General features: G+C 48.7%; 6 protein-coding genes across 6 annotated transcripts; 4 read left to right on the top strand and 2 right to left on the bottom strand.

Annotated features, from left to right (window-relative positions):
* Positions 1–380: 380 nt before the first annotated feature.
* Positions 381–6934, top strand: VFPPC_16978 (kinesin; the record flags this gene model as incomplete). The annotated part of the gene is made up of 3 exons (XM_022429051.1): positions 381–1021; positions 3550–3659; positions 3711–6934. 3 exons carry the CDS (start codon positions 381–383, stop codon positions 6932–6934), a joined length of 3975 nt encoding a protein of 1324 aa, XP_022283955.1.
* Positions 6935–7884: 950 nt separating this feature from the next.
* VFPPC_11536 (ankyrin repeat protein) lies at positions 7885–11298 on the bottom strand (the record flags this gene model as incomplete). The annotated part of the gene is made up of 2 exons (XM_018289692.2): positions 7885–10220; positions 10278–11298. 2 exons carry the CDS (start codon positions 11296–11298, stop codon positions 7885–7887), a joined length of 3357 nt encoding a protein of 1118 aa, XP_018136577.2.
* A 5259-nt stretch (positions 11299–16557) lies between these two features.
* Positions 16558–16923, top strand: VFPPC_18367 (hypothetical protein; the record flags this gene model as incomplete). The annotated part of the gene is made up of 1 exon (XM_022429988.1): positions 16558–16923. The coding sequence occupies one exon, from the start codon at positions 16558–16560 to the stop codon at positions 16921–16923; it is 366 nt and encodes a 121-aa protein (XP_022284941.1).
* Positions 16924–18635: 1712 nt separating this feature from the next.
* Positions 18636–20161, top strand: VFPPC_16977 (hypothetical protein; the record flags this gene model as incomplete). The annotated part of the gene is made up of 5 exons (XM_018294729.1): positions 18636–19088; positions 19178–19304; positions 19379–19498; positions 19568–20063; positions 20110–20161. 5 exons carry the CDS (start codon positions 18636–18638, stop codon positions 20159–20161), a joined length of 1248 nt encoding a protein of 415 aa, XP_018136575.1.
* A 1588-nt stretch (positions 20162–21749) lies between these two features.
* Positions 21750–23697, top strand: VFPPC_11532 (arginyl-tRNA synthetase; the record flags this gene model as incomplete). Its single annotated transcript, XM_018289690.1, has 2 exons — positions 21750–22034; positions 22102–23697. 2 exons carry the CDS (start codon positions 21750–21752, stop codon positions 23695–23697), a joined length of 1881 nt encoding a protein of 626 aa, XP_018136574.1.
* Positions 23698–24009: 312 nt separating this feature from the next.
* Positions 24010–25017, bottom strand: VFPPC_14930 (hypothetical protein; the record flags this gene model as incomplete). The annotated part of the gene is made up of 3 exons (XM_022428941.1): positions 24010–24726; positions 24839–24914; positions 25013–25017. 3 exons carry the CDS (start codon positions 25015–25017, stop codon positions 24010–24012), a joined length of 798 nt encoding a protein of 265 aa, XP_022283954.1.
* Between the last annotated feature and the right edge of the window lie 1552 nt (positions 25018–26569).

Here is a 26569-nt window from a genome sequence, read left to right as displayed (position 1 = left end):
GCAACATATTTTTGGTTGGTAAACAGCGGACGTCGGTCAAGTGTGTCTAGGTCTGATGCTCCAACGTTGAGCAGAGCTAGACGATCAGCAGACACTAAAATTCAGGACTCGAGAAATCGCTGCGAAAAAAATCATAGAGCCACTGAATGCCACCTTGAATCGGTTATCTTATTTCTTAAATTCTAGGCTTAAGATGTAAAATTGTGGAACCTTCATCTCGGACTGAATCGTTCCTTATATCTATCACAAATACAAAACTATTACTGAGGCACTTCTCAGAAACTGTCAGCCATAAAGCACGTTCTGGTTCCTCACGGCAGATAAGCCTAAAAATGTCTCAGTGGAGATCTCGGTCTGTTTCAACGCGCGAACCACTCAACATGACCCGCTGTGAGAACTCTGGCGCTGTGCCATCACCTCCTTCGTTTTTGGCGACCTGGGGGCAGACTCCACAGTCGCGGACCATGCCAGACCCTGCAATACCTACTGCTTCCACGAGAGGAGCGACGAGCAAGGGGCCAAGGGCTGCCGCCTCCAATGAGGCATCCCCTACCCGTCTCCAGGCCTTCCACTGCTTTGCACGCACCTGGCACCGTCTCCGCTGGCAGCTCATTGGCTTTAGTGATTCGTACCGTCGTGCTTTAGCATCCTCAGAATCCGGGTTTACCTTGCAGGACGCAGAGCGTAATTTTAAGCTGGATTTTCACGGATTTTACGCATTGATTGAGCAAGCTATTGTCAATTTGCTGCTTGTCTTTAGGATCGCTCTGCCCAACCGACCACCCAGTACAAGCAGAGAGTTGAATGAATCATCCACACTCGCCAACCTACTGATGGCACTTGATGAACATAGTTCACTACGTGCGACACTGGGAACGGGAAATGTGAGTCGGGCATTGTGGACAGCCAACGAACTAGGAAATATATGGAAGAACCCGGAAGAGACAGAGGGAATTCCCTCATTGAGGATGTATAACTTGCCGTGGGTCGTGGTGGGCATAATGAGGGGTTTAGAAGCTGCGTACGCGGCTGCAGTGAAAGAGGTTGAGACTCTAATGGGGAAGCAGCGCGAGACTAGACACTCAGATTGCGCGCTGGAGTGTGTGGGAGAGCCTATGGATTGGGAACCACCCGAAAACGCATTGTAGTCTCACAGGGGTTGCTTGCTAATGGATAGGCGGTGAAAATTTGTGGCGGCCCACTAGCATCCACTGTAATTTGCTTGACGACTCCCAGTTGACACAAATTTAGACAGTGGAAGATCTGTGCACGTCTCTAGTCTGAGGTTTTATACATGCATTTGTTTTTATTTCTCCTTCCCTTGTCGTTGGTAACGGAAGAAAAATAGAGGCATTGCGCACCTTCGCGAATATTAAATCTAGGGGTAACTAGGCAACCTAGATTTGATTGTTGCAGATACATTTTCTACATAGATTGTACCAATCCTAAGCCTATTTCCGCCTCAAACCTCAGCACATCCGCGAGCAATCTGCCCAGCCGTCAGATATTGATTTGTCTTCAAGCCGCAGGGAGCAAAGCTCAGCAAGGAGCACTCGCACAGATATAAAGCTCGAGGTCTAAGTTCATTTGCTCATCCTCTTAAAAATGGGTTGCGAGGGAGGTGCTACAGTGACTCATGGTAAGTAAATAGGCACCGCTGGCGGAGGACCTCCCAGTTGACTGGTTGCTTGACTCTTGAATCCCAGATTTCGGCGCGGGCTATTGGATCTTGGAATTTAGAACCTACGTGACATTCCTCCTCCTCCGACCTCAGTGCCGGCTTGGTACCCGGTGTACCGCATAGTCTTGATAATCTCAAGCAGTATAGATACTCCAAATCATGATGAAGTATTAATATACGAAAAGCAGACTTCTGCTGCGGATGCCGGTGAGGAGTTCCGAGTCGTAGCTCGCATGCTTGAATATAGACACTGGGAGACTTAATGGAACTCTAGGACGGAGCCGATGCATTGAGAGAGAAAATTTGAGAAACTAGGCAGCGAATAACTAACTAACTAACTACTTCTTCATTGAGCCAACTACATCATGCCTGTCCGCTCTAGTTCCGTATATTGGGCGGATCATCTGTTGGCATTATCTATCTATGGGCCATGAGTACTCTCCAAATCAGGCGTAGGAGAGCATTATAACTCTACATGACAGGATATGACAACAGAAACAAATCTCTTCCACTAAAGTTAACAGCAAAAATACGGAAGAACCGGAGGACCCCTACTTCCTGACAGCACGCACATTTCCACGGCAAAATCAGCTGCAGAAGTCCGATAATAGACTGCAAGCAATTCACGAACAACCTGATATGCAGGCTCGCAAGCCAGTTCAAAAGAGCCTACCGGTTTTACGGCGTCCCCATCGCATGCAACAGTTCATCTGCCAGGTCTGACCTGAAGGCAGGTACATCGGTGAGTAACCCTTCCCACCCCTCCAATGCAGACACGTCCTTGATCACACAAAGAGCAAATCGTGCAATCAGCAGTCGCATGCTGCTATCGCGTGCGGTACATTCATGATGCACATAGTGAACCAGAGCCTTAAAATCATGGACAAATGCTGAGGCATGAATTACGCAGTGTGCAAGCTCACTGGCCAGCTGAGTGCATGCGTATTCCATAAGCGTTGTTATGCTGTACGTGTAAGCGAAATACCAAACTTTGCAGTGTCCCAAAAATGCACCAACTGTGGGCATGGTCTCCGAACCACCAGTTCGCAGCTTGTTTTTACTGATCTTGTATTTCCCCAAAAATAAGGAAGTGCAGTGCAACTGCATCTCAAAGTGCCTGCCCGGGATTTCGTCATCATATAAAGCGGCGCGTTTTCGCTTAGATGACACCTGCGAGCTCACGCTGGCATCCAGCGCTTGCGTGTAAGAAATAATAGAGTAGGGAAGCCGGAAGGAGTTCGACAAGCGTTGTCCTCCGTCAAATAGCGACCCAGATCCACCGGAATCACCAAACACGAGGTGTTATTTGTGGCCTCACAGCTCGTACTCTCTTCGTGCTGGATCATTTCAGGACTCTCGTACGCTCCGTGTTGACTTGGTGTGGGTCACGTCCCGAGACATTTTTAGGCAGCTGAGTCGCTGCGTAGTGGCACGGGCCGTGCCACTGGGTATATAGATGTATGAGAGCTGTCAGCCAGACTTTAATAGAAGTAAGTTCAATCACAACACTCCGGAGTACACGAACTGAAAGAAGCGCCAAAATGTATCCTTATCAATGCCTCTCAGAGTCAGGGTATTATCTGTGGAGTCCTGGTTGCTCGCAACTACCTCATATAGAGGAGTTGACAAGCGACATATCATCCTTAAGGGAGCAATGAAACTAACCAGTCCATCCTCGTTGGCTTTGACTATGCATAGCTCTGAAGCTCCTCTGGCCATATCTATTAGCTAACACAGAATTTGGCAACTGAGAGGACGACATACTCACTCTTCAAATTCCTCACGTCCAAGATCAAGAACGCCACGATAGCAAAGCAAAGACCATACCTTCCGGAAGGACAACAAGGAGCTGTAATAATAACTTCTAGATCCTCTCAATTACGAATCGGCCATCTCATCCCCGTTAAAAAGCTAAGTAACATTGAGCCACCTCTTCAAATACTCTCTTATACGTCAGGACGGCAAGACTTAAGCAATAGTGAGCTCTGTAGGCCATTTATGTGATATTCAATACTAATTCTGACCCAAGATCCTGACGCTCAAAAATTGGCTTCCCGGTTAGATGGGCTTCCATTTGCTCTTGCATCGGCAGGTGCCTATTTGTCCGAGGCACCGAGCCTCAGTTTCGCTGACTACCTTGTTTGGTACAACAAATCATGGCTTCGTCTCCAGAAGCAAACCCCGCAGCTACTCTCTTACGAAGATCATGCACTGTATTCTACGTGGGAACTCTCATACAATCATGTTAAACAGCGAAATGAATTATCGGCGAAGCTTCTTCAACTATGGGCGTACTTTGACAATCAGGATATTTGGCTTGAGCTCCTTCAGGAGGGTAGGAGAGACGGTCCGAAGTGGTTCTCAGAGTTGGTTGAAGACCGGCTTAGCTTCGATGACGCAGTAAGGGTACTTTGTGGCCATGCTCTAGTGGAAGCAGACAACACGCCTGGATATGAAGGTTCCGAATCAAAAGGATATAACATGCATAGTTGCGTACATTCGTGGACAATCCATGTATTGAACCAAGAATGGGACTTCGGACTAGCCAAGTTGGCTGTGCAGTGTGTAGGGTCCCATTTGTCATTGCGCCAGCAACCTCAATACTGGATTATAGGACGACGCCTTATTCGGCATGCTAATCGGTCTTTGTTTCTTGTCGACATGACCTCACATGAAGATGTATCCATATTCCGCTCGATGTACTCTATTGGAAAGCTCTACGCCTATCAAGGTAAGCCAGGCGAAGCGGAGAAAATGTACCAACGTGCCCTTGATGGACAAAACAGCGTTTTGGGTTTTGACCACGAGTCTACACTTGATACGGCCTTTGCCTTGGGCGCACTTTACGCAGATCAGGGCAAGACTGATGAGGCAGAGAATATATACCGGCGAGTGCTTAAGGTGAGGGAGAAGACGTTCGGTCCTAGCGATGGATCAACGCTACAGACAGCGAACGATTTAGGTCTACTCTACGCATATTTAGGCAGGCTAGACGAAGCAAAGGAAATGTACACCAGGGTGCTTGAAGGAAGAGAGAAGACTCTGGGTCCTTATAATAAGTCGACACTCCAAACAGTACAAATGTTGGGCCTGCTTTACAGAAATCAAGGACGACTAAGCGAGTCCGAGGAAGTGTTACAAAGGGCTCTAGAGGGATTCGAGACGCTTTGTGGATCCGATAACATAACAACTCTTGAGATAGCCAGCTCATTGGGCCTCGTATATATCTCCCAAGGCAAGCTAGACGAAGCAGAGATGTTTTTGCAGCGAGCGCTGGAAGGATTTGAGAAATTATTTGGCCCTGGTCACAAATCAACACTTAACTCGGTGTACAACTTGGGCTTCCTCTATCAACATCAATTTAAGGTAGTTGAGGCGGAGAAATTGTACATGAGGGTACTTGAAGGAAGAGAAAATACACTCGGTCGTGATCATGCATCAACGATCGAGGCGTTCCAGATGATGGGCCTTTTTTTTACGGGCCAAGGTAGATCAAAGGAGGCCGAGAAGATGTATCAGAAGGCCTTCGAAGGGCAAGAGAAGGCACTCGGTCGCGGTCACACCAAAGCGTCAGAGCTGGTCGACGACTTGAACCTCCTCTGCACCGACCAGGACAAGCCGGACGAAGGCGCGAAGATGTACCAGTGGGTGCTGGAAGGAAGGAAAAAGAACAACCAGTGGGTGCTAGAAGGAGGGGAAGAGAAGATATTACCTGGCCAAGCGTCGACATCTGATACAGTTAATACCATGGGCAATATCTACTTCAGCCAAGATAAACTGGGCGAAACAGAGAATATATATCGGCAGGCAGAGGAACAACTAGAGAAGTCGCTCGGCCCCAACAACAAATGGACACTCTTTGCAGTCAAAAGCTTAGGCGATTTCTATGTTAGTCATGGCAAGTTGGATAAGGCGGAGAATAAATACTTGAAGGTGCTGGATGGAAGTAACAAGGAGTATGGTCCTAACCACACATGGACACTCCAGATGGTCTACTACCTAGGCAGCTTCTATGCGACCAATGGCAAGTTGGACAAGGCGGAGGAGATGTACCTGAAAGCGCTGAGTGGCAGCAAGAAGGAGCATGGTATTGATCACATATGGACAATCCAGACGGTCAGCAGCCTCGGGCGACTCTACGTCATTCAAGGCAAGATCGGCGAAGCGGAGAAGGTGTACCATCAGTCCTTAGAGAGATTTAGGAAGACGTTGGGTCCTAATCATGCATCAACACTCGAGACAATCAATAACTTGGGGAATCTCTACGAAAATCATGGCCGTGGAGATGATGCAGAGAAAATGTACGAACAGGTTCTGGAAGGGATTGAAAAGGCGCTTGGGCCTGGCCACATATTAACTCTCCAGATGGTCAGCAGCATGGGCTACTTCTACAATGGCCAACGGAAATTAGACGAGGCAGAGAAGATGTTTCAGCGGGCACTCAGCGGGATGCAAAAGTTACTTGGATCTGATCACATATGGACACTGCAGACAATCTGGCACATGGCCATGTTCTACGACTTGCAAAACAACCCGAACAGGGCAGAGAAGATGTACATGCAGGCTTTGGAAGGGGGTAAGAACGCTTTCGGAGAAGATCACATATTGACATTCTTTATAGCCATCTCATTAGGTTGGTCCTACTCGCTCCGAGGCAAGGAAAACGAAGCAGTGGAGATACTCCTGTCGGTACTAGATAGAGAGGAGAAAGTGCTTGGCCCTTATAATGAGCTTACGGTTGAGACGATCGACTCTTTAGGCCTTATCTACAAAAGTCAGAATAACGGAAGCAAAGCAGATGAGATGTTTCAGAGAGCCATGAAAGGGAAGGAGAAGACATTTGGTCCCGATCACGAATCAACACTCAAGTATGTCTATAAGCTGGGTTGTTTCTATGTATCCCAGCGCAAGCCGGACAAGGCAGAGGCAATGTACCAGCGAGTACTAGATGCCTTAGAGAGGGCAGAAAAAGTTGAAAAGGTGTCGAGATCCAGAATTAAATTGGCGATTCGAGCAGCCAATAAACTGGGTGTCTTATATGCGGACCAGCGCAGGCTAGACGAGGCAGGGAAGCTATACCGAACCGCACTACAACTTGGAGTCGAGATGCTTGGACCTGACCATAAATTGATGCTGCGGACAGCAACTAATCTAGAAGGCTTACATACGAGTCACCAGCCGTATCGCTCCCTCTTGGTTATATTTCCTGGCGTTATTGTTGTGCTTGCTCTTATACTTTTCGCTTCATCATGAGTATATAATTTATATATCGGAATCTTCTCATAACAGTTGGCGGTTAGTAAGGTGGTTACTATGTGTTAATATGTCTCTTTCTTATTCTCAAATGCTTGATACTGGACCAGGAGGATTAGGTGAGGCCTACCAAAACGGTTTATGTCACCCAATTTGTACGGCACCTTTCTGTGTATATTGAAAGTTGAACAACGAGAACTTGACATTGCGGTTGTGAAGGCCATGCTTACCTATGCATCTACAGTAGGTGTTTTGTCTATTGGAAATTGTTCGTTCTACATCTTTCCATACAAGCTTGCTAGGAATCCATAGTGGCCGTTTGGTAAACCTAGTACATTCTGCCCTTAAGTCGCAGAAATGGGTATTATATTTTGCTATAACTTCATACTAGCATCATAATCTCAAATGCAACAATGCTGTCTTTTTGGGCGATCCTATTCCGCTCTTCTCCAGACTTCACTCTATTCGAGTCTATCATCTAAGATTTTGGATCTCACCTTCGTCGCTTTTGCTCTAGGGGTTTCCGTTCCGCTAGTATCTTTTGTCACATTCCAAAGCATCACACACAAGGTCCATCCTACCATGACAATCGTTGCAGGTACACGTTACCGAGGCGCAGTGCCCGTGGTGATAACTTGACTCGAATAACTTATCCTCGACTGCCCAGAGGTATCTGTATTCAGCGTGATATCTCAGGACAAACAAACAGATAGGCGTCGTCAAAATACTGCTACATCAGGGCGCAAATATCGAAGCAACATGGCAGAATGGAGAAACTGTACTGTATTTGGTTGCCGCTCATCTTGACGACAACACGTCAGCACTCTTGCCACGTGGTGTGGCGGCATAGTCATTGCCGACCAGGCTAGTTTGTCTGGGTGACGCACCTTTCGAACCGCTTCGACCCATCTTTGATCACGGTGTAGGACGCTCTTCTTGCTTCTGACAGGCTATGCAGGGACGACTTTCCGAGGGCATAAGAGTGTGTTCACATACTTAGGGATATTCCCGTTGGAGTAGAGTGATGATGTCCTCGTGTCTTCGCCAGACGGCATACGAGATCGGCGTCCGACCGTTACTGTCTGTCGCCTCGACATTGGCGCCGTTCTCCACCAGCAGCTTGACGATAGCTTCATGTCCCGCAAAGGCGGCATGCGAAAGTGGGTCCGACCGCTGCTGCTTTTTGCCTCGGTGTCGGCGCCGTTCTCCAGCAGCAGCTTAACGATGGGCTCGTGCCCTCGCCGGGCGGCATATGAAAGCGGCGTCCGGCTGTACCTGCTGTCTTTCGCCTCAACATCGGCGCCATGCTCCAGCAGCAGCTTGACGATTGCTTCATGCCCGGTCAAGGCGGCATACGAAAGCGGCGTCCGACCATTACTGTCTTTCGCTTCGGTGCTGGCACCGTTCTCGAGAAGGAGCTGGATGATGGCAACGCACCCCCCCCAGACGGCTCTCCAGAGCGGCGTCTCACAATACCTGCTATCTTTTGCCTCGGTGTCGGCGTTATTATCCAGCAGCAGTTTGACAATAGCTTCACGCCCATCTTCCACGGCCTCCCATAGCGGCGTCTGACCGTTACTGTTTTTCGCTTCGGTGTTGGCGCCTTCCTTGAGAAGGAGCTTAACAATTGCACGATGGCCATAGTACGACGCTACCCCAAGAGCCGTAAAGTGCTTGGTGGTCTTCATATAAGTAGTGTTGTCATGTGCTCGGAACCATGCCCAGTAGCTCTTCGAATTCGGGTCACAAATCCTTAGAGCTAAAGATACAATGGCATCGTCATCAATAATATCGGCCTCGCGGAAGTGGGCACTCCATGTTTCGGCTGAGTAAGCCAATAAGGCGCGTCTATCGACAGAGCCAGTCGCATATGTCGGGAGGCTAACGTCGGAGTTAAAGAGATTTAGGTACAACACACAGATTTTGGCAAGAGCAGCGTGTGCGTAGCGCATAGTGATGGCGTGGTGCCATTCTAGCTCCGACGGAACTGTCGTAGGCGAAGTCGTCGCCTCTGCGAGGAGGAACTCGCGAGCGGTTTGGTGAAGGAAATAAATCCTACCGTGATGGACTGAGATGAACAATCCACACCATGATCTAAGACGTATCTTGAAATCCTCTTCGTTTTCCAAGTCAACATCGTCAATAGAATGCGATGCGTAATCTATATTCACGGCAATATTCATTTCCAAGAGTGTTAGCGGCCGACTCGCGGCTAAGATAATACTTAAGGCTTTTTGGACCATTGGACGCTCCTCATCCTTAGACTTGTTCAGAATTTTCTCATATGCTTCGTTAATACTCCGCGGAAGTGTGGAAATGGTGGCCTCGACACCTTTTTTGGTCTTCTTAAAGTTTTCTTTCTCTAAATAGTCAAACACAAGGTATACCCAGAGATAGGTGCGATGGGTAGCATCCCGAAGTCTTTTCTCCAGATATATCTTGAGATCGCATGAGAGGCGCTTGCTCTCCGATAGCTGATTGACCCGGTGTGTAATGACGTGATTTACCTCCTGGCTAATAGCTTCTGACTCATCCTCTCCTGGTATATGGATGTTTGGAAATGCCGTCAACAGGTCGCGGTCGCGGAACTGGGACACAATTTGCTCATACGGCCGACTTGTTAGAAGATACTTCAACTTGCCTAGGCTTATCGAGTCGCTGCTAAGTTGACTCTTCACATTGCGCACTAGGTTCTCAAATTCTAGCTCGGCACATTCGTCCAGGGCGTCGAGAACTAAGATTACGGGGCCGGCCTCGGGATCTTGCACCGCATTTCCAAGGACAGTCCAGAGTGATTGTGTAGAGTTAATCAACCCTTGACCATCCTTGCGAAATTGGGCCATGGCATGGTTAATTAGGGAAGGCTTTTGAGAGAAGAGTTGATGAAGCAGGGCGCAGAGTGCCTGGCGGACCTTGTTCTGGTCTTGCTCCTTGAAGAAGAAATAGCAGATGGCTGACGATCGTGGCAGACCGTGGTCGACCAGGTACTTGGCCAATACCGACTTCCCACAGCCAGGATCCGCCGAGACTAGCAGTGGGCCTGAGTCCTGTTTGAGCCACTCTTGGAAATTGGGATGTTGGAGAAACCATTGGCAGGTGCCTTCCACTCGATCTTCCACGCGGTCCTTGTACCACTCATAGGTGGTCTCCTCATTGCTTCCGGTAAGACGAAACAGTTGAAGGCACTGTCTTTTCTCAGCAGCGTGTTCACTTTTGACTGCATCTTCTTGCATCTCAAGCTGTTTCTTCGAGACACCAAGTTGCGCTTCCGCAAGTTCTTGGATGTCTTCCCCAGTGACGCGAATTAATATATGCTAATGTTTCTAGAGTCCTGGAGACTAACCTCTCATAATATCACCAATTTTCCTCTCTGCCTCAACAATACTCGGATGGACTCTGCATAGAAGATCTTTCGCGTATGCGGCCGCCGCCATTGCCGCATAGCCCTGCCAGTTCTTGTTCTTGTGGGAGTCCGAGTAATCACAGATACCGCGAATAACCAAGCATGGAAATTGGTTCATCAGTCCAGCTGCTTCCATTTCGAAACACAGAACATCCTTCTGCGCTATGAGTCTATCCCGGATCAAAGCGTCTTTCATCACCTGGTTTGAGGAGGCAATCAAGCCATAGTGAATTGCCGGGTTGTCCTCATGTTTGGTTCGTTCACGCCGCGATACTAAGTGCAATGGATCATTACCGCAGCATGCCGCGCAACTGGCTTCAACCTCTGGAAGATGGGCGACTTCAGGTTTGTACAGCCTGTCAGTGCTAGGCTTCGGTCGAGCATAGTCCTGCAGTCTTGGGTGTCGCTCAAGAATGCTGCAGATGGCCTCCTCAAGCTGATGGCCCTTGCTCTTATACTGGCTCCTAAGACCATTCACCGCAGTCCGAAGAAAGGTTGGTGGCTGGTTGAGAAAACCTGTTGTGTGAAAGGTTCCTCCTTGCATCGCCTTACCAAAGTCATACTGGAACACACCACCATTTCCATCACCAGGAGCGCTGACCACAATGTCGCCGAGACGTATGTCATGCTTTCGACTTGGTGCTCCACCGCCGATGCCGACCATCATACCGATTCGGATGTTTGGAAAGCTGCGTGACATATCTTTGGCCGCACATGCTGCAGCGACGATACCGTACTCCCCGATGGGTAAGACAACAATGACAATGTTATGTTTCCCAATCCTTCCTAAGGTATAATCGTTATCGTCGTTGTCGGGCACGTCTTCTGGCCTTTCATGCTCTTCGTCGAGAAACGCCCGTGCAGCGACGTGCTCTGTACCTATGGCGCAGATCCAGCCCACCGTGTAGTCCGTACCCGCCAACTTTCGCTTTAGAGCGTTGACTGCTAGCACTAGCGACATTGCATGGCCAAGTGTTCAAGCACTGGTGTACAGACGTCAATTGCAGCCGAACCGTGTCGTGTCAAGTTCTCTGATGTGTTGTGGCATGGAGTTGGAGCTGGATGAGGACTGTTTGGAGTGGTGGCCAGGCTGGACTGCCCGAGAGAGGTAACGGTGAATTGTTTAGCGTGGAGTCAGAAATAAGCTCATTCGCCATTTCGGACGCCTGATGCTAACTGGGGGAGGCTGACAGTTTTCTAGTCTGGCCTTGATGCATGCTGAGGTGTTGGCACAAGGTTCAATCGTCCAATTAATCGTTAACAATATGCGCCACAGGATCAAACAGCGTTGCACCGCGTCACCCTTTGTAAAATGCCGACCTCGTCCGACAAGGACGTGCAAACCCTAGGCCAGGTTTTGTTGATCAGAGCGCATTCGGTGGTGTACCGGACTGGCACGGTCGTGATAGTCGGATTCGCTGCCCTCGCTCTTCCACGTTGTCGTCCTCGCTTGTATGAGCACTGTGCGCCTGCTCAGCACACGCTTAACACACGCCCATAGCTCACAATGATCGTGGTTTCCGATCTGCCCATGCAAATCAGTCGTCGCCTGTTCGCAACTGTGGTGTCGAGCAATTTGACTCGACTGTTGCTGAGAAATGGCAGACTAGTAAAGTCCGTGGGCGGGTAGGAAAAAGACAGAGACAGCGCCCAATTTTGAGACCAAGAAATGTCTCGAAATACCGGAGCCCTCACAACTTTCAAGTCTTTAAATATACTGAGCTAGGTGGCTTGCAAGATGCCTGGAAGTTGGTTGACGATTTTCGAACTCCACCCGCCGCAGAAGTGCTACTTAATGCGCCAACTTCTCGAACTGGGATACTAAAATGTTCTCCGGATTATACGTCTGTGAAAAGGAACTCAGCAGTCAGAGAGCAGGTTAAGCGTCAATTCAAGTCTGTACAAGTGATCGCCGAGTTCCGTCGTCAGAATCAGAAGAAAAGAGATAGGGTAAAGATCACGCAGTGTTGTTGAAGAGTTCAAAGGCGAGCTTTTTCCAAGTCAACGCCCCAAGGAAGCACAATCGTTTTGGAATTACTTCCGTCGTGAAGGTGATGCTCTGTTCCAGGCGGTCCAACGCTTTGGTTATGGCGTGCTGGTCTTTCCGCTGTGCGGGGCGGCCACGACAAGGTTTTCACTTCTTGCTTGCTTTATTTTGATGAAGCTGATATATATACTGTAGTTTACATGAGCTTTCATGTAACTCTATTAACAACTTCCTTGATTACATAGGTAGGTGCAAACCCGGACTAGAGACAAGGATTCGCAATTTGTCTTACGTCTTGCCGAGGTTGATGACTCGGGGTTTGCCAACGGGTGGACTGCAGATTGAGAAAATCACCTTTGAAAAATCTACAAACCTATTTTGATGATGCCTTCAGTTGCGTATTTCCCTTGCCCCCAGGTGTTGATTGTGCGCCGGTGCAGCTATCCAATCTGAGCACAGAGATTTGGAACTCTGATTCTCATGATACTGCTGGTGGGATCAAGGCCAATTTGAACTTGGATGCAATTCCTCACTGAGAAAACCTTCTTCCGCCACACTATGTAGCTCAAGGTCCTGCAATGATCCAAAGGAACCAAGTTTGAGAGAAATTATAGTCACTGTAGCGCCGTTAGGACCATCCCACCAGAACTTATTCTTTCATCAATGGCCGTCCAGGGTAGGTGACCATGTAAACAAGCTAAAAATCTTATGATAGGGCATGGAAACAAAAAATAAATAAATAAAATAAAATAAAAAAAGGGAAAAAGAAGAAGAACAAGAAGAAGAAGAAAAGAAAAGAAAAGAAACAAATTTTTTTTTTACCGGGGACTTTGGTCGTTTTGCAGGAGGCATATCTCTTTCCAGGTTGTCAGTTATGTTTTGGTCAACGCGCGTTCAGGTGGCACCCAGCTGACATAGACTGTTCGTGTACTAACATTCGCATGCGGGAACTGTTCGTTGACAGAGTTTTGGACAGAGGCGTTCGGTATTTCGCATTTCAAGGCGGGTCCCAGGACACTCAAGGTCTAGGATGAATTAGCAGCTGGAGTTGATGGAGGAGAGGTAGTCCCTTGCACCGTAAACATTGTCACAAGGCGATAAATATCTGACACTGGCGATCCTACCCCACCTATATCGAATGAAACAAAGTTGTCCCCGGTAAAGTTGACAATACCTATTGGTCGTTCTGATACCACCGTCCTCATGGTTGACTGGACGGACAAAGGTAGATGGTGTAACGACAGCCGCCAGTGGAATCAACCTAGCAGTAATCCGCACTTGTTAGTTCCTCAGAGCCCCAAAATACTGTCTCAGAACCGCACAAGAGTAAAAAGGATAACCTACCAGGTTAATACCCCCAAAATGGCCACCCAGGGGCTCCTGAGCCACATGTGGACATCCAAAAAACTCAAGACGCTGGCCCTTGCGTCGAACATCGAATCAAGCATTGACAGTCGGACAGGTTTGAGGCGCAGTGCCCGCCAGAAATTTTGCACACATGCAACTCCAACAGCAGTTACCAGAAATGTTTTGGTGAGAAATGCGAGCCCTGTCCCGATTCGGAGCGTCCATTCTTGTTCGGGTTTGGTCATGGACAACCGTCTGGTCAAGCCCCCGGTACTAGAAGTGATGACCTACCACCATCGCTAGCCCAACAACATATGCTCCGACCATGGTGGCTGGTGTTCGCCAGTGAACGTGCTGACGACGCTGTGATTTTTTCACCTCGGTTGTATGCTGTTCATGACTTGAAACCGACCATCTTCCCGTACTTGGCTACATACTTGGACATTGTAGAGTAGAGGGGCATTTCCTACTTCTCTACCTAACCCAGGTTCAGGAATGGCCCCTACCTGGGTAGAGTGGTGGGTAGAGTGGTGGTAGAGTTGCGGGTAGATTATTGGGTCAACAATAGAGTAGCCTAGTAGGTAGGGAAGGTAGCTGCCGTGTATACGCTCAATTATTTGGCATATGCCTCCTTGTATTATATATCCTAATCCTCCTCATAGAAATCCAAATCCATAATTTCTCGACAGGGATCAAGGTATTCCTAGGAGGAGCGCTAAAAGTAACGCGAGGCGCTGGCAAGGAGACGTTCAGCGTGGAGGCCATTAATACACTGAGTGGATACCGAGGTCGCTAGCCCATTACGGCGCCAAGCAGCACCACATGAACTTACAAAAGAGGTCACCACAATATGTATTGAGCAGAATCAATAAAACTAGGTGACTACCTAAGGACTTCAGCATCTTTAATCTTACAACCTTACTAAACGATAAGATCCAACTGACTAATCAGGAGTGGGTAGAGTGGGTAGCCCTACCCATTTTTACTCTACTCTACTTGGGTAGAGGAGAGAAGATACTTCCTCTACCCTACCCGGTAGAGTGGGTAGAGCTCCCTCTACAATGCCCAAGTATGCTTGGCTAAGGATGCGTCAGCCTCATTTTGAAGTACGTTTTTATATAGTAGTTATCAGTTGTCATTTAGTGTGGTCTTCTTTTAGCATCAGAAACGATTATAGCAAGAAGTAACTAACTCCTTTAATTAGCAAGCTAGTCCAAGGGACCTAAAAGAGGTCCGCATATCCCGCCGCGCTGTCAAAACCTTGACGGGGTACGAAATGTCGGCTACGAAGACCATCACCAATGGTATGATCGCGAGCTGGATTAAACGAGTGGGTGAGATCATGGGACTTCAGTACGAAACAATACCGTACAGCTGCGTTACAATGCAGCCAATGAGTTTGACCAAAGCCGTGAGTTCCCAAAATCAACTTGAAGAACACTTCTAAACTTTGCTGTAATAGCCAACATGAGTGAGGCGCTCAGGAACTTATCCCTTGACCACGCCAACTCCGTCCCTTTCCAGAAGCACTATCTTGGTCGGATTGTCCGTGCTGATCCATGGGCCATTATTCGTCGCGAGAAGCCACAGCAGGCGCTTATTGATCAGGCTTGCAGCATTGATCACTCAATGAGCAAACGGCGGCCAACAGGCCTCACAGCTGAGCAAACGGCGTCTGTCGCATCCGATCCCCATGTTCGACGGCTTACAATCCAATTACGAAAATTGCGCCCAGGATCTGAACCGCACAAGAAAAGCCAGCGCGAGCTGCGATCATTAAAGCAGAAGCTGAAAGGGGAACTGAAACAGAAGATTCGAGACGACTGGACAGATGAACAGGCTGTGGATGACATTGAACGCCAACTCCAAGGCATCGGCTTTGCAGAGCCAATGGTAGATGACGCAATCCGGCCTCAGCGGCCGGCTCAAAAGTTGCTGGTGAAGGCACTTTCAGCTACAGTCGGTAATACTCTGGAGGGACAGTACCAGCGCAGGGATGACGCAATTGAAGCCATTGTTGCATATTGCAGCGTCGAGGAAGGGCCAACTGTACGACGGTGTATTTCATCAACGACGACGGTGTCACGCGAAAACGCTCATGAGCCGTCGGAAGGCGACGCTCTGTTTCTCGCTACTATGTCTGTTTTTGTTGACAATCCGAAACAGAGGCCCAGGAGGTGTTTTTGGTGCATTGGTGCTGCACTGTCATTGCCACCAGACGACCCTCGTGTGGAAGACAAGATCGGCGAATTCTACACGCCAGGAGATTTGAGTAAGCACTTCCGTCGAAGACACTTATCGCAATTGCGAGACAACGATCGGCCAGTATGTCAGGTCTATGATATGACTCTCGCACATAAGATGCATCTGCAAAAGCATGCTATTTCAGTCCATGGAACAGTCCCATGATGCCTTTGCCGGTAATCGATTGATGGCTTCTCCTGATTCCCATTCACATCGCAACCAAGACCGTCTGTTAGCTACATCTGAGTATGTTTGGATTGGTTTACGTACTTAGTTCGTTATGGAAATAACGCAAGTGGGGCCTTAGAAATAAAGACAATTGCAGAGAAGAACCCCTGCCAGAAGGGGGGGCTTCGGGACAGCGCCAAAGCATAAGGCTGCCGGCAGTCGCTCGTGGCGTGATTTCGGGGTGGGTATCGGGCCAACGTAGTACTAGACTTATACATGTGTAGTTGCTTAGTTATGTGTTCTACAAAGAGCATTAATGTAATATTTCCGTTCGCTGTGGGCTTCCGAAGGGCAAAATTAGATGCGTGAGGTTCCATTAACAGGAGTGCTGACGTCTGCGGCACGTCTCAGAAATGCGAGGATCGCGGGCTTCGATACTGTGCGCTCGGCTTCCTATTCTCCTACACTGTGCTTATGCCCACGAGACTGACTTCCATATCGCCTAAGAAAGGCATCTGCTGCCGCTGGAAGGCACAATGGTTGGCGTGGAGGACGTTCGTGGACATTGAACCGCGGGTAACATGGCCAACCTCACCGCCACACAGCCGACGGAATTTGCTTCTCACAATGGCTTCAGAGCGGAGCATCATAGCACCATTAGCATTGTCCCATATGTCCGTCGACTTGTGGCTGCCGGACTCGACTCCCCAGCGGTTCTTCACGACTTCGTGGCGATTGGTGGCAAGAGGGAGTATGGTACAGGCTGTTAGAGTCAAGCTGCCGCCACAAACACCGCCCTGCATATGCAGTTATTTCCATGGAAAGAAGGATCCTGTGTGAGGAAACTCACTTGGTCCCTTGTGCGACGATTTGCGATTCGACGAGCCACACCTGGTATTGAGGAAACGCCTTAACGAGCAGATTAAGCAAGGCGATTGCCCAAGACCCTGCTGTCTATGTTGGCGCAGTTGCGTTAGTCGGGAGAAGTCACTGGCACGATCGCCGAGAAAGAAGGCATTATTGCGTTTGAGACGTAGGGTCTGTGGGGGAGGGGATACCATGCATTGTGGTTAACGGCGTGCGCACTCATGCTGCCATTTGAACAAGAAATGGCGGATATTCGCAGTTCAGACAACAGCGTCGGCGTCGGAAGCGATTCTAGACCAATACATCCAGCACGACAGAAGGCTGGACCGTTTTACGAGGGAGCCACGTAAGCGTCTAGTTTTGTTTTTGGCTTCCGTTGGGACGCAACCTGAATTTTGTTGGGAGGAATTGGCGAGCACGAATGGGATGACTGTCAGAGAACTGTCATCGCCGTTAAGTCTTCGACAATAAAGAAGCGGCCGATCAACGTAAGGCTATGCAGAATAAGCAATTGCGGTCAGGAGGAATTTTGACAGTCCCACAAGATCGAAAAAAGGGACGGAGAAGGAAGATTAGATCTCCAAAAGCTCGAAAGATGGCCAGAGATCCATAGCTGAAAGCACGTAGCACACGCAGACGGTGGTTTGGATAAGCTGCAAAAGAGTATCGTAAATGGAGGGCTTCCGGGAGGCTAAGCGCCGGGTGGAATTGTGTGATTCTGAGTGCGGTGGGTGTATTTGAAGCGATTTCGGTGTTGGGACTCGGAATGTGGCTACTTTGAGTCCAGCGTTCTCGAGTGCGGAAAAAGTGGGACTTGGCAACATGGGTCGTGGATTTCAGGGGAAGAAACCACGGGAAAAAAACACCCAAGACCACCACAGAAAGAATGCTACACGAAACGCGACAGGCACAACTATGAAACGGCAGAACGCAATACACATCCCCAATATTATACATTAGCTCCCCATAGAACTTGACGAATCCTGCTCAGCATCAAAGGTTAGCTTTAGTCCAGAAGAGGCTGATTCCAGAACTAACCAATCAAATCAATTAGCCCGCATGATCCTCTTCCCCGGACCTCCGAAACGAAAATGGTCTGTTGCCATTGCCCAACAAGTCTTCGGGCTCCAACGGCTGCGGGCTGGTCAATACAAGTGAACCTGAAATGCTGACAAGGTTGCCTAACTAGCCGCCTTCGAAGAAGAAGAAGACTATTATCTTCGTGTGGTATTGTGTAAGGCTAGACTCCGCCAGCATCTTCAACGTCATGTGGCAGTTGAACCTGACCCATTCTTAGTGCAGCTGTGGACATGGCCCAATTGGAATCAGAACTCCCAAATGCTCGAATTGCACACAGGAACGCTGTCAAACGTGTAGCACCGAGAAGGTGGCTATGTAGGCCTCGAAACCAATCCATCCGACCGGCGAATACAGAGAGAATGCCACGTTGAAAGACGATCTTTCAATTATGTCGCTGCAGATGACGACACCCGACTGCTGCTTCCAGGATCCCCTGTCTTTATTCTATGTTTCTGTAATTGCCAGATTCATCGATACGTTAATCATAATGCCTTCAATAGAATGATTAAATACTCGCACTCCAGACATCTATCCGTCCGCCGATTCCGTGATTTCTTGAGCCCGTACCTCAAACCTTTTTTGAATGCTAATCCAAATTTGAGGCAATGCCCAAGTCGCCAAAGACTAACCGTGTTACATTCAAACGTAACAAACCTGCGGCCAAAGCCGTAGGTGAGTGGAGGTCGGATCCCCCTCGGCTTCCGCCTGGGTGGCAACAGTATTTCACAAGGCGCTGCAACATAGATCACAGGATTGAAAACAATAGGCATGTAGATTCTCTCGCAGTCTTTCAAGGATTTGAGGATGCGGAAGCTGCTGATTTGAATCTTGCCAGGGGGGGTGGAGTGCTCCGTGCCTTCATGCAGAAGTCTACGGAACGAGAGGATTATGTGTCGGGAATCGAGCAATTTTGTTGTCACATGAGCCTGTGGCGCCTATTAAATGATCAAGCCGAGTCCAGCCAGAGATCTATTGCATGGCTAGATGAGCGAAGTTTCGCGGCTGGCTTGATGCGCTCAAGACCTTATCGCGGGCCTTTAACTGCTCGTAGCCTTTACGCTGAGCTAAAGAAACCGGTGAGCTATCTCCAGTGTGGAGTCTACGAGCCTAACTCTAGTGGTTGACCCCGAGACTGACTGTGATATAGCGTTTCCGTGACAACATTGATAGAAACGGCGAAATAGTGCGATTCAAAAAGAAAGACCAGCCGGAGCCAAACGGTGAACATTCTCGGGCAGTCCCGGACAGCTGCTGCGAAGCAGACGCTGACCGACGCTTAATGTAAGGCACGATCCCCAATCCACCCTCCGACTAAACTCTTACCTCAGCAGCTTCATCACTGATCTAGATCAATGGACAATCTACGCGCTTGTTGGCACAGCCTCATATCATCAAGCTTCCCCGCTCCGCGATTGCCTTAATCGATATGTTGAATTTGAGACCTTCATCGACGTAACCTTCGTGGTACGCATATAACCTTGTCATATTCAGGGCATTAAATACTAAATTTGCGCTTGGTAGTCTGTTGGCTTGCAAGCCTTTCAACTCTCGTTCCATTTGCCACATTACGTGTGGAGACGTGCTGCCCACGGACGTGCAGATCACCGCCGTGACTCTAATGCTGCTCCATTGAGACAGACTGTTGAAGTTTCTTACCTGCATTTGCAAAACCCGAGCGATAGAAGTTTTCTATACGAGTCGCAGATTTCCTGTGTGATAGCCGGATCAGACAAACGGACATGGGTAGGCTACTGCTTTGTTGACACCTTCTTTGACGTAGGGTCAGAGGTCAGAGAAAGCGTCCACTCAATTCATGATGATCTCGTTGATGGAGGTGCGCATATGGACCCCTTCACGTATGGAATAAAGGACGCAGAATCTCCAATTCGGGATCCCAGGGAATATTTCTTAACGGTTTTCCGATTACGAGCCCGCCAAGTATTGACGGAGTGGCGGCGTGTTGTTTGGGAGCTGCGGCAAGGCATTCGTGCATATGAACTGGTAGGTCTCTTACCCCTATGGATTTTCAAGAGGCTTGGCCATCGACTTTTTCTTGTTTTGCATATAATGGGCAATAAGTTGTCCTACCGGCGGATCTTCGCCTGGTTGCGCATTGCCACCTATTTGCTAAGAGCCTACAATAGGGTTCCCACGAATATCATGGCAATCCACTGCACCTATACTCAACCCAACATGATCATGCTGCTCGTGGCACTGTTCAAAGGTCTAGGGACTGGGTAGTGCAGGTCGGGGATTTGTCGATGAAACTATCTCAGGAACTGTTTAAAACCGTGGGTGCTTGCAAGGATTTCCTGCATTACAAAGCAATCTTCTTTGAGAACTTGCCGAGGTCACGTGAATCGCTTTCCGATATACAAACAACGATCATCGGATTAGACACCCTTGCGAAGAGGCTCGATTGTCTCGCTAATCGGTGCAATACCTTGTCAAGAAGGGTACGACTAATCCTCCCATGAGTCACACATCCGGCAATCTTGGCATTCTTGGCCATGGTGCTTATCAATTTGTTGACTTGAATACAGCTTGAACTACAACTTGTCATAGAGACCGGAAATATGGGTAATAGTCAGCATGCAATAGCTCAGCGCACACGAGGATTATCTGTCATCATGCTAGTAAGTCCTACGCGTTCCATGACACTCTCATGAAGCTTATTTGCCATCAACTTTCCAGATAATTGTCACGCCATGGGCCATTGCCCCATCGATTCTCAATCTCGATAAGGAGTTCATTCCATTCATTCCGCAAAAGTTTACATCACTTCTTGCAACTGTTGTCGCGCTTACCATTCTTTCAACACTCACATACACACTGCACTTCTATCATCTCCAGCTTTGGAACTTCATTATGTCTGTCATCGGACATAGGCAGGAGGAGGCAAACACTAGAGGAGGTTTTGCGTATCTATCATTTCGGTCACCATCTTCAGTCAATGGACGAGGAAAGGAAGCTAGGGAAATATTGGTGGGAACGGATGAAACGCTATCTGGGACGGAGGTATGATGGGTAGATTTGCTTTGCCTTCAGATGCAGTTGCTGATCAGCCATTTCGTGGCAATTCAACCAATGCAACCATCATGAGGCTTCCATTGCCTGATTGAGCTTAAACGTACAATTTTCTTGGCTAAACCCATTACAAGATAGCCCACGGTTTGTTCGGGTACGTCTACAGGAGTGGCTCAATGACGCCAGAGTACGCCTTCCGACACTATTTGAAAGTGAACGATACTATGCCACGTTGACGATAACATGGTCACGTTTTAACTAGCCTATCTATCACGGGCAGTTGACTGCCGCATCACCCTGAAATTAAACCTGTCTCGTTGGGCACCACATGCCTGTCCACGCACCGATGCCCGAAAATGCAACAGCCCCGCGGTCGCCTTCGCAGGGCGAAAGACTGTCGAGTTATTAGCTTCCGAGGCTACGAGAAGCCGGGAATGTTGGCGTTTGTTAGGCCGATGATGCCCACCTAGTCGATCTTGGGACCAAAATTGACGCATCGTTGATGCCCAACGCCGCCAGAGGCGAATCTCGTGACCAAGCCAGTGCACGAAGGTACTCAGAACAGGCACTACCGGAGTGTATCGGGAGCTTCAATACCTTCTTTCATACTGTAGCATGTATATTCAATAATCACATCCTATTCCCCCTTCCCATAACTTGGCGTAGACTTTCTCCATTTTGCACAGCCAACAATGGTCTCGACACTCTCTCTACAGGGCCTCCAAGCCTTCCTGCAGTCAGTCGGCGTTGGAGATCCGCTCCCTCCATTTCCTCTAGCCGATGTTTGCGTCAGTCCTATCACTGTTTATTTCTCATATCTCGCTACTACGCTAATCCATCTTACCGACTGTGAGGCTGATGCGGCATGGGATTCTATTCAGTGGTCTACTGATTTGAGCGACCTCGTGGTGGTGGTCCCGCGACTACGACTCCAGTCAATTGATCTAAACGGGTTCGCATGTGAACTCCAAAAGAAGGTATGTTTGGTCGACTTCCAGCTGGCAATAGTCGTGTCTTGAGTCTGATAGGGGCTGCTTGCTCAAGTTTCCCCCCAATTCCCTTTTTGAGCATCCGTTCAAGGACGAGATTAATCTGCGCTTTATTTTCAACTCTCACACCCTCTGTCGTTTGCTCATAGCTTACATCCTGGATCGCGGCCCAGAATATGGTAAAAACATTTCCTTGAAACTCCAAGAGTCCGACGAGCCCGGACGTCGCCGCGGAAAAGTCATAGTGGAGTTTTCCTCGCCCAATATTGGTAAGGAGTTTAACGGTGGCCACATACGAAGCACTATTATTGGGATGAATATTGCATCGATGTACGAGAGTATGGGATGGGACGTCGTAAGAATAAACTACCTCGGAGACTGGGGTCAGCACATTGGCCTACTCATGGCCGGTTGGTCCAGATTTGGATCCGAGGAGTCCTTTGAGGCAGACCCTCTAAGACACTTACTTAGCGTCTTCAAGCAGGTAGATGTTCTGTACCAGTCTGAGCGTCGCGGTTCTTCGTCAGCGGATGGCGCGGAAATCAGCAGTGAGAAGAACGCCCACTGCAGGAGACTGGAGGAAGGATGCCCGGGCGACTTGGCCCTCTGGAAGAAGTTCCGAGATGCCAGCATTGCAAACTATATCAGCGTTTATGAGCGGCTGAATTTGAAATTTGACGAGTATTCGGGAGAATCCGCATTTGACCAGGAAACAATTATTGAAATTGAGTCATCCTTAAAGGAGAAAGGCATATATGAGGAGAGCGAAGGCGCTTGGATCATCAACTTCAAAAAGCTAGACCCAAGGGGGCTACCGAATGCAATTTTAAGGTACCGAAACGGTAGCACGACGTATTTGATGCGCGACATTGCAGCGTTTTTGGGGAGAAGCAAGAAGCATTCATTCGACAAAATGATATATGTCGCTCAGTCTAAACAAGATACACATTTCCAGCAGCTATTCGCCGCTCTGAAGCTCTTGGGACACCAAGACATCGACAGCAGACTCAAACACGTCAGCTTCGGCAACACCCATTGTTCGGTGCCGACCGCAGACAGCAGCGGAGTACTACTGCGAGATATACTTGATTATTGCCAGGCCGTCGTGCAGAGTAATTTGGTAGCTGACAACGAGAGTCCGCTCAAATTCTCAGTTGATGACCCGAGTGTATCCAACACTCTAGGTATTGCCAACATGATTACTCAATGCTTAGCCCACAGACACAACACTAATGTTGCCATCGACGTTGACAAAATCATCTCGACCGGGCCACATACCGGTATTTCACTGCAACGATGGTACGGAGCCTTGTGCCTGAAGCTTCAAGGCAATACTGTCAGCTACACGGAGTTTGACAGCGCCGATACATCCATTTTTGAACAAGAGGAATACGCGGGTATTCTCCGCCTGCTTATTCAATTCCCCGAAGTAACAAAATCGTCATTCAGCTCGACAACGCTGGAGTCATCAACAATTCTCACGTACTTGTTCCGGCTCACTGGCATTCTCTCAACGTTATGGAAAGGCTATGAGGTGCCGACAAGTTCGACAGGCAATGTCGCTGAGATGGCGCTCTACGAGGGTATTCGCCAAGTCTTGGAGAATGGGATGAGGATACTAGGCATTGTGCCCATCATGGTGTACGAATAAGTGGGTCGTGATTGTGGAGGATGGACCAGAAGTTTTACATGATATGTCTAGGATTTATATGGTCTAAGTTGGTTATATAGTAAATGATCCTCTATGTTATGGCAATAGTATGAAAGTCGTTCGAGGAGCTATGTAACTCTGTGTTGCCAGCCACTGTTCCAGTTGCTGAAATGTTAAAGGAAACAGTTAATAATGTGTTGGTCAAGTAATAGTCCGAAGGCTGATAAATATAGCTACTAAGAGTCAAAATATGGCATGAATACGTCTCTAATTGCAGTTCCTACTGGCGACTCTAGCTGCACATCCCCCTGCTCATTGATCGTTAACTGCAGTATACGCCGTTATAGTTGCAAAGCCAGTCGAAGTTCGCATATGCATCAACAGATCAAACGACAGTTCCAAACCCCTGATCACATCCTGAACTGTTGACCTCTCCAGTAGCTCGGGATGCGTCTTAATGGCATTTAGAACCGCGTCCCTCATGGTCCGGTCACTTCTATCCGTAGCCGTATACGCTTCCTGGGCTGCCTTCAGGAAATCATCCGTGTCCCAGTGTTGCTCGATCTCTTTCTCAAACTTCCCAGCCGAGAGCGACTTAAGTCCTTCGATGGCGTACTTCGATCCCAAAGAGTACATACAGGCGTGGACAGTCAGGTTGGGCTCCGACTGCGATTCGGGCTCCGGTTCCGTGGTCGTGTTTCGCTTCTTCTTCTTGTTCTTTTTCGATAGCTTCAACATCGGCTCATCTACGGTATCGGCTGCTCTGGATGTTGTGTCAATAAATTGCTCCTTTTCCATTGAGTAATCCATGGTTTTCGGAGACTGGAGGTTGCCGTTGGCGGCAGGGTTTGCTGCGTGATTAGTATCGTTCAGGACTGAGAGACCTGGCAAAGCGGCCTGTCCGCCGACAGCGTTGGCCCCTATCTGCGAATGAACTGCTGGATAGTCCAAATGGTAGAGATAATGGATCATCAAGCCGACGGCTAGTGGGTTATCGTCTCGCAGATTAATGACATCCTGTTCCGGCTTCTGAATTTACTCGCAAATTGTCAGCAACGCGTTGGAACAAGACCAGGCGTGTGACACTCGCCTTCAGAGAGTCTCGGAGCATGTCTGCCAGGGCTTTGGAGCGCGGACAAACCACCGCCTTGTGGACGGAATGTTTGTCATCTCCGCATACAATTTTCAAGTCTGAGTAGTTCCCGTTCTTGTAGAGACTACGGACACGGGTCAGAATGGTGCCTGCAGAATGGTCAGATAGAGCAATACTTCCTCTTTAAGAGAGCCAAGAAGCTCATTGATGAGGAGTTGTGACGCCATCGTATATGACGCTTTCCTCAGCTTTGTCAGAGGCTTCGAAGACGACTTGGAAGGGAGCAGTTAGCCTAACAGCAAGTCGTGGAAATCCCATCGTTATTTGAACCCGAAACTCAGAAGCATATCTGGCAATTGCGCACAGGACGACAGATTGGGTGTCAACTGATCGTTGGGCAGCAAGGCTAAAGCCGTGATGCTGTCCGCCATATACGTAGTTCAATTGAGTTCGGGCACGAGTCGCACCAACAGGATACACACCAAAAGACAGAACAACGCAGTGTCACGTAGAAACGCATAACTGAGCATTCCGTTGGTTTCAGCCTGGCGAAGGCACATATGTGTCCGATGTGGCAGGTTCTTCAAGCATACTCACCTCATTAGTGGGTACTGGTGACAGCGGTCAATATGTTGGAAATTGGGGAGCCATCCTATTGGACGGAATGCGCTTCGTCAGGCATCAACACCACCACCAACAGTAACCATCAGGTGAATCGGGACGCCTCTGTTCTCGCAAGCCTCATCTATATGTTGACCACCCACAAACCGGCCTGGCAATAAATGGTTTTCCGGCGATGCGCCGGCATTGCAACCGCCAAGGCCTTCGGCTGCAATGCAGAGAAACACAACAATAGCCAGTTTAAATCTCTCAAAACTTCATATCTCATACAGTAGAGTTGCGGTACAGCGTTGGGCCAATCAGGAACGGATCACTCGATGAACAAGGAAGGGACAAAGTGATCCAACGCATTGGATCACTTGGATCGTAACGATCCCCGTAGTATATAGGCACCCTGAATTTTCTCTTTCGTAGATAGCTCTTAGTCCTTAGCTTTCAACACAACACGATCATTAGCACAATCCTAAGTTCACACTTCGAGTAACTGCACTGATCACTCGTTACGGTCTACGACCTATCACCAACGTAACATTCAACCGCTCAGATTGACTGCCCTATTGTCTCTGCCAACATAAACCCTGCCTGGTTTATCCCTTGGGAACCCCAGTCGTTACACAAATACACTTTGCACCAAACTCATTCTTAACACTCTCTAAAAACGCAATACATTTTCTAGTAAATAATAGCTAAAACTTGGGAAATATGTAACTAACTGTAACGGGCTGAGCCCGATGGTGGCTCGGCTTGCGCTCTCGCCTTTGTCTTCAGCCTTGTCACTGGTAACCCCCAGCAACAAGCGAGATTAACAGAAGCAAGCTCACAAGCCTACAAGAGCTCTGCAAGCTCTTCCATTCTTGCTCTCCTTTCCTTTTCCCCCTTAGCTTTGGATACTTGTTTATAGTCACCTAGCCAGTTGTCAATATACTCGCTTGGACCGTTACATCTACCTACTATAATAGAGAGTGTCACGGGCTATGCCCGATGCTGTGGACCCGGCTCTGCCGGGCCCGGAGCTTCGGCGCCGTGCAGACGGTCGGTTGTGTAATTGGATTAATTTCGCCTAAGTTGCCACTGCAACTTAACTGCGCAAGCTCGAGGCGAGCCTCGAGCTTGCTCTTCTCCTTTCTTTCTCCCTAGCTTTAGATAGACAATCATACG

This window comes from Pochonia chlamydosporia, assembly GCF_001653235.2.
Source record: "Pochonia chlamydosporia 170 chromosome Unknown PCv3seq00016, whole genome shotgun sequence".
Classification (NCBI taxonomy): domain Eukaryota; kingdom Fungi; phylum Ascomycota; class Sordariomycetes; order Hypocreales; family Clavicipitaceae; genus Pochonia; species Pochonia chlamydosporia.
The sequence above is the reverse complement of the archived record's forward strand: the minus strand, read 5'-3'. Positions and strand labels throughout refer to the sequence as shown.